General features: G+C 72.8%; 2 protein-coding genes across 2 annotated transcripts; both read right to left on the reverse strand.

Annotated features, from left to right (window-relative positions):
- Positions 1–445: 445 nt before the first annotated feature.
- On the reverse strand, positions 446–7,939 carry ASIC3 (acid sensing ion channel subunit 3). Its single transcript, XM_054273644.1, has 11 exons — positions 7,241–7,939; positions 4,616–4,766; positions 4,352–4,479; positions 3,192–3,342; positions 3,056–3,112; positions 2,448–2,601; positions 1,610–1,701; positions 1,459–1,538; positions 1,315–1,386; positions 1,165–1,211; positions 446–539 (listed from the first exon to the last, which is right to left on the reverse strand). The coding sequence occupies exons 1-11, from the start codon at positions 7,793–7,795 to the stop codon at positions 461–463; spliced, it is 1,566 nt and encodes a 521-aa protein (XP_054129619.1). The 5' UTR covers positions 7,796–7,939; the 3' UTR covers positions 446–460.
- A 1,372-nt stretch (positions 7,940–9,311) lies between these two features.
- Positions 9,312–13,917, reverse strand: ABCB8 (ATP binding cassette subfamily B member 8). The gene is made up of 16 exons (XM_054273367.1): positions 13,841–13,917; positions 12,993–13,353; positions 12,341–12,496; positions 12,169–12,263; positions 11,991–12,096; positions 11,751–11,912; positions 11,584–11,669; positions 11,417–11,514; positions 11,201–11,306; positions 11,060–11,093; positions 10,787–10,923; positions 10,571–10,665; positions 10,298–10,431; positions 10,044–10,191; positions 9,535–9,785; positions 9,312–9,443 (listed from the first exon to the last, which is right to left on the reverse strand). The coding sequence occupies exons 1-16, from the start codon at positions 13,915–13,917 to the stop codon at positions 9,363–9,365; spliced, it is 2,127 nt and encodes a 708-aa protein (XP_054129342.1). The 3' UTR covers positions 9,312–9,362.
- Positions 13,918–14,228: the final 311 nt, after the last annotated feature.

The raw sequence follows: 14,228 nt of genomic DNA on the forward strand, positions 1-14,228 counted from the left end.
TGAGCCCCCCAGGCCCCCTGAGCACCCCAGACCCCATTGAGCACCCCAGGACCCATTGAGCACCCCAGCATCTCTGAGCACCCCAGGCCCCCTGAGCACCCCAGGCCCCACTGAGCACCCCAGGCCCCACTGAGCCCCCCAGACCCCCTGAGCACCCCAGGCCCCCTGAGCACCCTAGACCCCTGAGCCCCCCTGGTCCCCCCGAGCAGCCTGGAGCCAGGGTTTTGGGCACCTCTTTATTGGGGGGGCGGTGGGGAGGGGTTGCATGTCCAGCGCGGGGGGCACAGGCAGCGCATGCAGGAGGTGGGAGCGGGGCCGGGGGGCCCCTCACCCCCAGCCCCCCGGCGCCCCCTCAGGGAGCGGGGGAGGCCTGGAGGCCGCCCCGCGGCCCGGGGGTGTCCCCCCAGCCCCCCGGCCGGCGGGGGGGCGGGCTGGGCTCCGCGGGGGGCGCGGGGGGGCCCTAGAGCCGGGTGACGAGGTAGCAGGTGCGGGGCGACGCCGAGACGGGGCGCGGGGCCGGGCACGGGGGGCCGGGCGCCCTGCGGGGAGCGGGGGTCAGCGCTGCTGCCATCGCCGTGCCCTGCCCCTGGGGGCTCTGCCCCGCGCCCCCTCCCCTCCCCGTGTGCCCCCGGAGCCCCCCTTTGGCAGGGGGCGCCGCAAAGGGTGTCCCAGCCTGGAGCCGGGCCGGCCCCTCCCGTGTCCCCACAGGGACCCCCTCCCGCCCCGCGGGACCCCAGCCCGCCCGAGGGTGTCGGGGTACCCCGGAACGAGGCGCTGTGGGGATGATGAGGATGGGGGATGTCTGCAGGGAATGGGGGGGTCTGCAGGGAATGGGGGGGGTCTGCAGGGAATGGGGGGGTCTGCAGGGAATGCGGGGGGTTCGCAGGGAATGGGGGGGATCTGCAGGGAATGGGGGGGTCTGCAGAGAATGCGGGGGGATCTGCAGGGAATGGGGGGTTCGCAGAGAATGGGGGGGTCTGCAGGGAATGCGGGGGGTCTGCAGGGAATGGGGGGGATCTGCAGAGAATGCGGGGGGTCTGCAGGGAATGGGGGGGATCTGCAGGGAATGGCCCCGCACCCCCGCGCTGGCCCCGGGGAGCTCCCAGGGACCCCCCCAGGGACCCCCATCTCCTCCCGGTGACTCCGGGTGCCCCCCCCGTGTACCTGGGTGGGCGCGGGGCCGCGGGGCTGCCCGGGACCGCCGGGTGCTCCTGGACGGGCGCACGGAGGGACGAGAGAGCGAGCGGTGAGCGGGGGGAGGATGGGGTGCGACCCCCGGGCGGGGGGCTGGGGGCGGGGGCGCGGGGGGGTTACCAGGGTGCCGCCGTCGCTCCGCGGGCTCCGCTTCTTCTCCTTGTACAGGCTGAGCAGTTTGTCCCGGAACACCTGGGGGGGCACGGGTCAGGCTCCCGGCCCGCAGAGCCCCGCGCAGGGGGAGGCCGGGCCGGGGGCGCTCACCTCGTACAGGTAATCAAAGATCTCCAGGATGGTGAGCAGGCTGGCGCCGATGAAGAGCCCCATCTGCCCCCCGATGTCACCTGTGCGGGAGGGGACGTCAGCGAGGGCACAGCCCGTGCCCCCCTGGCACCCCCGGGTCCCTGTCCCTCACCCAGCAGCCCCGCCACCTCGTACGCCTTCTTCTGCTCGATCATCTCGTAGTTGAGCGCCTCGAAGAAGATGTCCAGGACCAGCACGTTGTCCCTGGGGGGACACGGGACAAGGGGGCACTGTCAGCTGTAGAGGGGTGCCGGGCTGTGCCGTGCCGGGCTGTGCCGCGCCAGGCTGGGGGCTGCACTGTGCCATGGGGTACTATGGCTGTGCCATGGGGTACCGCGGGGCAGGGCAGAGGGGCACATGGGTGTGCCGGGCTGTGCCGTGCCTGGCTGTGCTGTGCCATGGGGTTCCGTGGGACGGGGCAGAGGGGGCACAAGGGTGTGCCAGGCCATGCTGAGCCATACTGGGCTGTGCTGTGCCAGGCCGTGCTGTGCACCGGCCATGCCAGGCCGTGCCGTGTGGGTTTCCTGTATCTGGGGCATGTCTGCACAGGGAGGCCGTGCCGTGCCATGCCGTGCCATGCTGTCAGTCCATGCCACGGCGTGTCACACGTCACTTTGGCCTGTCAGTTGGTGTGTGATGGGGATGCCGTGCGTGGCTGTGCCGTGCTGCTGTGTCACTGCCGTGCTGTCCCAGTTCATGCTGGGGGTGCTGGGTGGGTGTGCCCTGTCACTGTCACTCTGGGCTGTGTGTGATGCTGGGGCCCCTGTGTCACACTGCTGGTTCATGTCACGGGGCCATGCTGTGCCATGTCACACTGTCACACCGTGCCCTGTGATGGCACCGTCATGCTGGGCTGCGGGGCTGTGTCATGCCGTGCGCTGGCGAGGCGGCGGGTGGCAGCGCGGTGGCAGCGCGGTGGCAGTGGCAGCGGAGGTGGCGGTGTCACTCACGCGATGTACTGCTCCGTCTTGTTGAACTTCTTGGCCAGGTACTTGGCCGAGGCCTTGCTGGGGATCTTGACCATGGAGAGCTCCTTGCCGTAGCGCACCATGGCGCAGGGCGTGCGGCACGCGCAGTACTCGCTGTCCTTCGTCACCAGGAAGTCTGGGGGGGCGCGGGTGGCACCGGGACCCCAGACCCCTGCCCGGGGCGGGGGGGGTGCGGGATGCTCCGGGGACAGAGCTGGGTGCTGTCCCCCCACCCGGGACGAGTGTGCCACTCGGGACGAGCGTGCCACCCGGGACAAGTGTGCCACCCGGGACGAGTGTGCCATGGGCACTGTCGGTGGCACAGGGAGGGGACCCGGCCCGGTGCATCTGGGGACAGCAGTGACCCCCAACCCCAGCGAGGGCACAGGGACACCAGAGCCACCCTCACAGTGGAGGGGGCACAGGGACACTGGAGCTGCACTTACAGCAATGGTGGGGGCACAGGGACACCGGAGCCACCCTCACACTGGTGGGGGCGCAGGGACAGGGGCAGGGAGCCGCACTCACAGCAATGGGGGCACGGGGAGGCTCAGGGGTGCCCGGGGCCGCCGGGGGCTCGGTGTACGTACCCAGCGCGGGGTCGGCGCACTCCTTGTACTGCTCGGGGGTGCAGACGTTGGCATTGCCTGCGGGGAGGCGGCGGCGGCGGGCCCGGTTGGTGCCGTGGCGCCGCAGCCCCGCGGCCCCCGGGCGCCCCCCGCTCACCCGGCATGTGCACCATGCGGCAGTTGCAGTTCTCGGCCAGGTAGCGCGTCTCGCAGTCCAGGCGGCACGCCGTCAGGCTGTAGTTGGTGAAGAAGTCGGACTCGATGGGGGTGGCCTTGCAGTCCCCCCAGGGCGGGGGCAGGTACACCAGCTGCCGGGCACCCGCTAAGGAAAACACGGCGTCCTGGGGCCCCGGGCCAGCCCCGCCGTCCCCGCTGTCGTGCCCGGCCCGCGGCGGTGCCGCCCCGGGCAGAGCTCACCCCGCACCCCCGCAACGCGGGTGCCGCCCCCCCGAGCCCCGTCCCGTCCCCTCCTGTCGGGCACGGGGATGGCTCTCGCAGCAGCTGTCACCGGTACCGGTGCCGCAGCGAGGTCCGGCAGGCGGCACTGGCCGGGGCGGGACGCGCCGGGCGGGGGGCTCAGCGCGGACCCCTGCCCTGCCCTCGGTGCGGGGACGGTGCCTGGCTCGGGCCCAGCGCCCCCGCCCGTGGGCGCCAGGGCCGCTCCTGCTGCCGCCGCGCTCCTGCCGCCCATGTGCCGGCACACGTGGTGACGCCCACCCCGGGCACCTAAATTTAGGTGTCTGGCTGCGGGGGCCGTGCCGCCACCCCCCGGCGGCTGCTCCGCGGAGCCGGGGGTCGCTGCCGGAGCCGCTGCCGCCTGGGGCCGCCCCACAGCCTGTGCTGTGCTGCGCGGTGCCACGGCACCCATGGCAGGGCTGGGCAGGGCTGGTCCCTATGGGCATGGCTGGGGTGCCCGCGGCTTGGAATGTCCCCACCGGGCTGGCTGTGGCCATTCTGAACCCTTTGGGGGTCCGTTCTGGTCCCTTTGGGTCCCATCCCAGGCCCAGTAAGGGTCTGTTCTGGTCCCTTGGGCCCCATCCTGGGTCCTGTGGGGGTCCATCCCAGTCTCTCGGGGCCCACCCAGGCCCTGTGAGGGTCCATCCTGGTCCCTTTGGGTCCCATCCCAAGCCCTCTGGGGGTCCCTTCTGGTCCCTTTGGCTGCCACCCCGGCCCCGTGAGGGTCCATCCCAGTCCCTCTGGGCCCATCCCAATCCCTTTGGGTCCCATCCTGGGCCCCGTGAGGGTCCATCCCGGTCTCTCGGGCCCATCCCGGTCCCTCGGGGTGCGTGCCCAGCCCCGGGCGCCGTGCCCGGATACCCGCTGCTGCTGGCAAGAGACGAAGGTCTGGAAGCCGGGGGCGACGCCAAAGCCCAGCTGGTCGATGAAGGGAGGCTCGTCCTGGCTGTGGATCTGCACCTTCACCCCCACCTCAAACGAGGTCTCATCTGCAGAGCAGGGGACAGGGGTCAGGTGCGGGGCAGGGATCTCACCCGTGTCCCCCAAGATGGACACGCGCTCACCTGTGCCTGCCCAGACGGGCATGTCCCCCCTCTGTCCCCCCAGACGGGCAGGGTATCTCACCTGTGTCCCCCCAGACGGGCAGGTACTCCTCCTGCTGCACGTTGAGCATGAGCTCCAGGCCGTTGCCGGAGCCGCCCTGCAGCGTGGTCAGCACCTCCCGGCCCGGCCCGCCCGGGTTGAACGTGTAGCACTTGCCCAGGCGGGTGAAGATCTGCAGGGACACACATGGGACACACATGGGACACACGGGAGACACATGGGGGACACACGGGGGACATGGGGACAGGGCTGTCACTGTCACTGCCGCTGCAGGGACCCCTGTGGACATTCACTGCCACTCTGGGGACCCTGTGGGGACACGGGGACACACACGGGGACATGGGAGTGGGGATTCCAGCGCCCCACAGGACCCAGGACAGGATGCCAGTGCCCTGCAGGACCAGGACAGGATGCCAGTGCCCCAGCACAGGATGCCAGTGCCCCAGGACAGGGTCCCAGTGCCCCAGGACAGGGTCCCAGTGCCCTGCAGGACCCAGGGTGGGGTCCCAGTGCCCCAGGACAGGATCCCAGTGCCCCAGCACAGGATGCCAGTGCTGCCAGAAGCAGGCGAGGGCGTTGATGGTGCCCGGCCTGTGCTGCTGCGGCTCTGCAGGGATATTGGGTTTCGTCACAGTTCCAGGGAACATGTGGGGACACTCGAGACGGGAGGGCACAAGGCAGAGCAGGGATGGAGACCAGAACTCTCTGTCACGGCGGCAGAGGCCACCGTGTCCCCCCAGACCCCAGAGCTTGTCCTGGGCAGCCCCCCCGGGTCCCGCAGCCCCAGCAGAGCCCTGGGGTGACCTTGAGTCCCCGGGGATGGAGCCCCCAGCCGGGACCCCGGGACCCCCGAGCCCCAGCCCGGTCCCACGGCCCCCAGCCCCTGCCCCACCCGGGGTGATGTCCCATGGGGGGAGCGGAGGGGGCGTTGCCGTGGCAACCGGCTGCTCCCAAAGTGGGGACCCGTTGCCATGGCGATGCGGTGCCCAAGGAGGAAAGGGGGGGGCGGGTGTCATGGCAACGGCTGCCCGGCACGGGGATGCTGGGGGGGGCACGGGTGGGGACGGCCGTGGGGACGCGTCCCCGGCAGTGCCAGCCCTCCTGCGCTGCGCTCGGGGTCACACGGGGACCCCCAGCCCCGGGGACCCCCAGCCCTGCTCCCCGAGGATCCCCCGTCCCCACAGCCCGCCCTGCCCCATCCAACAGCCCTGGGGATGTGAGAGGGGACTCAGCTCACCCCGTGGGCCTCGGGCCCCACCGCGAGTCCAGGAACCTCGGGGACACTGGGCCTGGGCTGGGGTGAGGTCAGGGACACGGGGCCAGAGATCAGGGCCGTGGCCTGGGGCACAGGAGCCCAAGCTGGGGATCCCAGTCCCTGAGACTGAGCCTGGGGATTCTGGGGGGCTGAACCAGGACCCTGCTGCCTAGTCACGCACATGCCACCCACCCCAAATTCTGTCCTGGGGACCCTCAGCCCTGCTGTCCCATGTCCCAGCCCTCAAACCCAGCCGTCACCGCTGCCTGCCGGGCTATGGGGACACTGGGGGAGCAGCTCTGGCCACAGGCACGGGGGGAACAGAGGGGCACGGGGGGCACGGGGGGGCACAGACCTGTGAAAGGACAGCTCATCCCTCAGCTGCGTGGTGAATTAATTAGTGCTCCAAGAGCATTAAGGGGACAGCGATGGCACTGGGCAGAGCTGGCATGGCAGACGTGAGCTGCCCAGCGCCCACGCTGCTGCTGTGGCAGGAGGGGAGTGTCTGCTGCCCATGCCGCCATCACTGCCTGTGCCCATGTCCCTGCCTGTCCTGCCCGTGCCACTGCCCTGTCCACCCTGCCTGTGCCACTGCCCCTGTCCTGCCTGTGCCACTGTCCCTGTCCTGTCTGTGCCACTGTCCCTGCCTGTGCCACTGTCCCTGTGCTGTTCTGGGGGCTGCTGGGGGCAGGAACGGGGCTGCTGGGGTAGGGGTGGAAGGTGCTGGGAGCAGCAGCACGGGGTCCCAGCAGGGCTGGCACGGGGACCCGCACCCATGGGAGCCCTGCCCATGGCAGCCTCTGTGCCAACAGTCAGGGCAGGGCTGCTGCTGGCACTGCCCAGTGGCACCTGAGGCTGGCTCAGGCAGTGAGGGTGCGCCTGTGAGCACCTGTCCATGTGACACCCCGTACGGGAGAGCACAGCTGTGAGCACCCTGTGCCTGTGAGCACCCCGCAACCCTGAGCATCCTGTGCCTGTGGGCATCCCGCAACCCTGAGCATCCTGTGACCGTGAGCACCCCGCAACCCTGAGCATCCTGTGACCGTGAGCACCCCGCAACCCTGAGCATCCTGTGCCTGTGAGCACCCCGCAACCCTGAGCATCCTGTGCCCACCACAGCCCTGCGTGCCAGCAGAGACCGCGGGCAGCCCAGAGTGCCCAGCCCAGCCCCGCTCCCTGCTGGCACTGCCCGCAGCCGCCTGGCACCCTGCAGCACCAGGGTGGGCACATCCCGGCGCGGGCGCCGTCCCCGGCGGGGCGGGCAGGGCTGAGAGCGCCGCGGGCCGGGGTGAGCGAGGGGCATCGCCCGCCGGCGCCCGCTCCCAGCAGGACTCCCCGGTGCCCCCGCGGCCCCGGGCCCGCCGCGGTCCCTCCCGGCCCCGGGCGCTCACCACGGTGAAGTTGCGGGCGGTGCAGCCGGTGCCGCGGAAGGAGCACTGCAGCAGCATGTCGGCCAGGTCGTGGCCCGTGCGGTTGTAGAACTCGGCCATGCTGAAGGGCTTCGCCTTGAAGTTCTTGAAGTTGGCCTTGTCGCGAAGCGCGGCCAGGACGTGGGGCTCGGCCAGCTGCGGGTTGCTGATCTCGTAGCGCTCGTTGAGCAGCGCCAGCAGCTCGCCCACGTGGTACATGTCGTTGCGGGTGATTTTGGAGAAGCGGAACTCGTTGAGGTTGCAGATGGTGATGGCCGGGAAGGTGAGGTTGCGGGCGGCCACCTCGTCCAGCTTGGTGACGTGCGGGTAGGTGAGGAAGTAGGCGACGCGCTCGGCGCACACGAGCAGCAGCAGCCCCAGCGAGCCCAGGAAGAAGCCGCCCCAGAGCACGCGGCGCAGGGACACGGCCCCGTAGGCGAAGACGTGGCTGATGCCGTGCAGCGAGGAGCTGTGGGCGAACGCCCGCAGGCTCGAGAGCCCCTCGCCCTCCCCGCTGCCCTCCGAGCCCCTCCTCATCCTGCCGCGGCCGGGGCCCCGTGCTGCCCCGCAGCCTCAGCCCATCGCCGCGCCGGGCTCGGGGTGCCGCCGGCGGGAGGCGACGGGGGAGGAGGAGGAGGGTGGGCAGGGGATGGGGAGGCGGGGAGGGGGGGGCAGGAGCGGCCGCCGCGCTGCCCCCGGTCCCTCACGCTGCCGGTGCCGGTGCCGGTGCCGCGGAGCCGCGGGCAGCGCAGCGCAGCCCCCGTCCCGCTCCCAGCCCCGGCCCCGGCCGCGGTCTCGGCTCCGATCCCGGTCCCGGTTCGAGCCCTGGTCCCGGATCCGGTCCCGATCCCAGCCTCGGTCCCCTCCCTGTCCCGGCTCCGGTCCCAGCCCCAGCCCCGCTCCCGGCCCCGGCTCCGCTCCCGCCGCGGCGCAGCCGCCGCCGGTCCCCGCCGTCCCCCGCCGCGGCCGCCCCCGCCCCTCCCGCGGCTCCACCCGCCGCCCCCGCCGGCGGCCGCGCCTTGGGGTACGGGGGGCCGGGACCCCCGGGAGGGGGCGCAGAAAGCGCCCCTGCACGGGCAGCCCGCGGAGCCCGGCCCGCGGGTCACACCGCGGTCCCCCCGCCCCGGGGTCACACAGGGGTCCCCCACCCCGGCAGGGATGCAGGGGAGCCAGAAGGATGTGGCAGGGTCCCCCCACTCCGGGGGTGGCACAGGGGGCTCCCATCCAGAGGCTGACCCGTGGGACCCCCACCCCCCGAGAGTCCTGCAGGGCTGATCCGGGGGGTCACACCGGGGCTCCCCCGCCTGGGGGGTGACACAAGGGTCCCCTCCCTTGGGGGGCAGCACAGGGGACAGGGGACAGTCCCTCCAGTGGCGTTACAGAGGGGTAGCCCCATTCCAGGGTCCCCCGTCCCGGGGTCACACAGAGGGTCCCTACCCCAGCAAATGACACAGGGTCCCTCCGCTTCTGGAGGGTGACACAGGCCACCCCCTCGTTCCAGCGGGGGTCACACTGGGGTCTCCCCACCCCAGAGGTCACCCAGGGGTGACACATGAGGCCCCCTGCCCCGGGGGTATTATCGGGGCCCCCTGACAGAAATCACGCAGGGGCTCCTCCATCCCGGGGGGTGCAGGGGTCCCCCATCCCGGGGTCACGTAGGGGTTCACCCCTCCAGCCCCCGGGGGTCTTGCAGCGTTTCCTCACTCGGAGAGACAGGGGTGCCACACTGCCCGGTGACACACGGGACACCCCAGGGTCACACGGGGAACGCTCACCGCGGCAGGGCTCCGCACCTCGGCAGGGGCTGGCACCGAGCAGGGGTGGCACAGGGGGTGACACCGGGGGGGTGACACCGGGGGGGTGACACAGGGGGTGACACAGGGGGTGACACAGGGGACACCCCCGCCCCGTGGGGCAGCGCGGCGGGGGGGGGGGTCAGCGCCATCGGTCACGCCCACAAGCCAACGTCACTCGCCCCGCCCCCGCCCGCAGCCAAGGGCGCCCCCCCGCGGCCCGGAGGAGCCATCGCAACGCCCGCCACAGAGCGCAGCCCGGTCCGCCCGGCAGCGCCGCTTTATTGGGGGGGGAGCAGCGCGGGTACCCCTCAGGACCCCTCCTTCGTCTGCCGTCGGATGAGCTCGGCGTAGAGACCCCCCCGCCGCAGCAGCTCCTCGTGGGTCCCCGCCTGCGGAGACAGGGGGACGGCCGACGGTGTCACCGGCGGGCCGCACCCGGGCGTCACCCGCGGGGCCGCGCCCGCCCCGCGCCTGCCTCACCTCGGCCACGCGGCCGCGGGCCAGCACGGCGATGAGGTGCGCGCCGCGGATGGTGCTGAGGCGGTGCGCGATGAGCAGCACGGTGCGGCCGGCGGCAGCGCGCTCCAGCGCCGCCTGCACCGCCCGCTCCGCCTGCGCGTCCAGCGCGCTCGTGGCCTCGTCCAGGATCAGCACGGCCGGGTCCTTGAGCAGCGCCCGGGCGATGGCGATGCGCTGCTTCTGCCCCCCGGACAGCGCCGTGCCGCGCTCGCCTGCGGGGCACCGCGGGCACACCGCGGGCACACCGTGGGGATGCTGTGCTGCGCCAGCCCAGGGCACCCCCAGAATGTGCAGAGCCCGGGGACGCCGCCCCGGCCCGCGGCCAAGGACCCCCCCCACCCGGAGCCATCGCTCCTGCTCAGAGCCCAGCGCGGCCACGGCTCCCTGGGAACCTCAGCGGTGACCGGCACCGGTGTCCCCGCAGGGCCCGGACCGCCTCAGCTGGGCTGAGCCCTCCCGCCCGGCCATACCCACGACGGTGTCGTAGCCCTCGGGGAAGCTGCGGATGAAGCCGTCGGCGTCGGCCAGCCGGGCGGCCTCGTACACCTCGGCATCGGAGGCTCCCGGCTTCCCGAAGCGGATGTTCTCCATGATGGTGGTGCCGAACAGCACCGGCTCCTGCGGCACACCCGGCCCTCAGCGCCGAGCCCGGCCGGCCCCAGCTCCCTCCCCCTGCCCTGGGCAGCCAGGGGACCCCGGCCAGCAGCACTCCTGTCCCCTTCACCTGGCTGATGAAGCCGATGACCTGCCCCCGCAGCCAGGAGGGGTCCAGGCCGGCGATGTCGTGCCCGTCCAGGGTGATGGTTCCTGCCGTGGGCTCGTAGAACCGCTCCAGCAGCGCTGCCACCGTTGACTTCCCTGGGGAGGGGACCCCTGAGCCCCCCTGCTCCGGAGCCCTGGCTCCAGCAGCACTGGGGGACTCCAGTCCCTGGCACACACTGGGCAGAGCCCTGGGGCGCAGGAGGAGGTGCCCAGGGAGGGTGGGGGGTGCCGGTACCTCCTCCTGAGGGGCCCACGATGGCCACGGTCTGGCAGGGGGGCAGGGTGAGGCTGAAGTCCTGCAGGACAGGGTAGCCAGGCCGGGTGGGATAACTGCAGGGAGAGGAGCAGGGGCTCGAGGGGGCTGCAGAGCTATGGGGACATGGTGCCAATTCCCCCATCCATGGGGTGGCTCAGAGCCATGGGGGCCAGGCAGGGGCCTGCTGGGACCCACCTGAAGGAGACATGACTGAAGGAGATGCGTCCGAGCAGGGAGTGGGCAGGGATGGTGCCCCCCCCCTGCAGGGGCACGAGGGGCTCCAGTCTCAGCAGCTCGAGGACACGGGCACCAGCACTCAGACCCCGCACCACCTGTGGCGGGACAGCAGGAGCACCCCATGGCCCCCAGACCCCACCTCACCCACAGGGAGGGTGGTGAAAGCAGCCCCGGAGCCCCAAACCTGAATCCCCAGCCTCAGGGGGTGCCAGGACCCCTCACCCCACCTACCTGGCCCATCAGGATGGAGATGCTGGCCAAGGATCTGGGATGCACAAGGGCAGAGGCTGAGCTCAGGGCTGTGCCCAGGCAGGCTGCGGGGGTACAGGGGGTGCCAGGGGTTCTGGGGGCACCACAGGCACCTGCCCTGACCTTTGCACTGTCTGCGAGGCCACCAGGAAGGACATGAGGTCACCGGGGGAGAGCTGGTCTCCAGCCATCAGGGAGCCACCCACGAAGATGGTTCCCAGGACGATGCCTGCGGGGTGGGGGCAGAGCTGGATTTGAAGGGGACGTGCAGAAGGGGCACGGAGGAGGTCCTGCCCAAGGGAGTGCCACCCCAGGGCGCACCGCGTGACCCCCACTGACCGTTGAGCGCCAGGTTGGAGAGCCCCTGGAAGGCGGCGATGCCCAGTCCCAGCCGCTCGCTCAGACATCCGGCGCGGTCCACCTCGGCACGGAACAGCCTGGGGCAGGGGTGGGCCGGGGTCCCTCCGCCCCACGCCCGCCCCCCCAGGGCCCACCCTCGCCCTTACCCCGCCTGCTGCTCCTCCATGGCGAAGGCGCGCACCGTCCGCACGTTGCCCAGCGCCTCGTCGGCCACCACGGTGGCCTTGGCCACCTGCGGGGACGGCGGGGACATCAGAGACGCGCCACGGCCGCGCCGAGGGCCGGCAGGGCAGGGGCTCTCGGCGAGGGTTACCTGCTCCTGCGCCCGGCGGGACAGGCCGCGCAGGAAGGCGCCGATGAAGGCACCGGCGCCCACGAGCGCCGGCAGCGCCACCAGCAGCAGCCCCGTGAGCTTGGGCGAGAGCAGGTACAGCGACACGAAGCAGCCGGCGGTCTGCGTGCCGCTGCGCAGGCCCTGGGGACACAGAGGCTGGGGGCACCGCCGGGCTGGCCCGGGACATGGCCGGACTCACCTGGGAGAGGCCGGGCTCACCTGGGAGACGGCCAGCTTGAAGGAAGACTTGAACTCCTGGATGTCGGCCGTCAGCCGTGTCACCAGCTGCCCCGTGCGCGTGGCGTCAAAGAAGGCCACCTCCTGCCTGCCTGCCGGGGCAGCGGTGGGTGGGGCGCCCCGGGCACCCCCTCTCCCGCGCCCCCCGTGCCGGGGTTACCTGAGCAGGGCGCTGAAGAGAGCCTTGCGCATGTCGCCGGCCACCCGCTCGCCCACGCGGGCCAGCAGCGCGATGTACCCGAAGGTCAGCAGGCCCTGCGGGACGGGGGGGTCAGCGGGGCCGGAGGCACCCGCGGGACCCCCACCCACCTTTGGGGGGGGTCGGCGCTCACCTGCAGGCAGTAGACGGCGAGGAGGCGCAGGGCCGGGCGCCGCACCTCCCGCAGGTAGGTGGCCACGTGGCCGCGGGCACAGCGCGCCACCACGTCCACCAGCTGGCCCAGCAGCACCGGGATGCGCACGTTGAGCAGGGCTGCGCCCAGCGCCAGCTGCGGGGACACGCAGGGACAGGGACAAGGCTGTCACCGCACCGGGACAGCAGCACGGGGCGCCACGCCATGGCACTGGGACAGCGGGTATCACACCGTGGCACTGGGACAGCGGGTGTCATGCCATGGCACTGGGACAGCGGGTGTCACACCGTGGCACTGGGACAGTGGGGGTCACACTGTGTCACTGGGACAGCGGGTGTCACACCGTGGCACTGGGACAGCAGGGGTCATGCCATGGCACTGGACAGTGGCTATCTTGTGTCAGCACTGGGATGGTGGCTGTCACACTGTGCCACTGGGACAGCACGTGTCACACAGCAGCAGATACCAGGACAGTGGCTGCCACACCATGCCATGGGGACATGCCACACCCTGAACAGGGACTGTGGCCATCACGCTGTTGCACTGGGACAGTGTGTTACTCCACAGCACAGGTGTGACACGGGGACAGTGGGGACAAGGGCACCCATGGCCACCCACCCAGCCTGCTCACCACGACAGCGGCGGAGAGCGCCAGGAGCTGCGGGCGCAGGAAGGTCCAGAACAGGGGCCAGTCAAAGGGGGTCTCCGGGGGGGGCTCAGGCGGCCCGGCAGCGGCAGGGGGGACAGCAGGGACAGCGGGGACAGCGGTGGCCTCCTGGCAGCGCGCGGCCGTGCGCAGCAGCCCCAGCAGCACGCAGCCCGAGGCCGAGCCCACCAGGAGCAGCCGGGAGCGCGGGGCCGGGGGCGCGGGGGGCGGCCGGGGGGGCACGGCCAGCCCCAGGCGCCCCCCATACCTGAAACTGGGGAGAGGGGTGAGCGAACCTGGGGGGCCCGCAGAGACCAGCCCCGGCACCTCAGAATCCCACGTTTCCCTTCAGGAGTTGTGTTCCCGCCCCCAGGGGAGCGGGGACCCCCCAGGACCGCCCGGGATCCCGCAGTGCAATCCCCCGCCAGGAGTTGGGGCGCTCCCTCCTTCCCGTGACTCCGGGAAGCCCCGGACGCCGCAGGCTGCAGAGCGCGAGGTCCCCGCCCCGCCCCGCACCCAGAGGCGGCTCCTCCTCCCAGGGCAGCCCGGGGCACCCCAATACCTGCCCACGCGTTGCCCCCGCCCCGGTTCCCGTCCCGCTGCTCCACGGACCCCTCAGCCCCCCGGGAGCCCCGGCCTCCCCCGGTCCCCGCGCAGGGATCCGGGTGTCCGGGACCCCCGCGAGTTCCCGGCACCCCTGGCTGCCCCGCAGCCCCACTCGCGCCCCGGGACCCCCGCGACCCCCGAGCCGGGGCTGCTCCCAGCCGGAGTTGGGGTTCCCAAGGGAGCCGAGGCTCCGGGATCCGCCCGGGATGCCCCGCGCCCCCCGGTACCTGCGGCCCGGCACGGAGAGCGGCCGGAGCCGGGTCCAGGCGCCCGCCGCCCGCAGCAAGAGCACCGGCAGCGGCATGGCGGCTCCGGGCGGGGGCGGCTCCGGGGGCGGCTCCGGGCGGCGCGGGGCGGGCGCGGGGCGGGACCGGGCGGGCGGAGCCCGACACCGTGGCCCGGGCCCTGCGCCGGCCCCAACCCGCCCCGGCCCCGCTCCGCCGCCTCGGGCCCTTCCCGGGCTCCGCGCCCCGACCCCGCCGATTCCCGGGCCCGGCACAGCCGCTCCCCCCCGGGGCCGCCCCCGGACCGCCGGACCCGCCCCGGAACCCGCGGCGGAGCTCGGAGCGCGCCCCGGCACCCCCGACCCCGCCGCTGCCCGGGCTGCTGACGGTG

This window comes from Melozone crissalis, unplaced genomic scaffold, assembly GCF_028551555.1.
Source record: "Melozone crissalis strain CALT ecotype California unplaced genomic scaffold, PUWL_Pcris_2 ptg000016l_1, whole genome shotgun sequence".
NCBI classification, from domain to species: domain Eukaryota; kingdom Metazoa; phylum Chordata; class Aves; order Passeriformes; family Passerellidae; genus Melozone; species Melozone crissalis.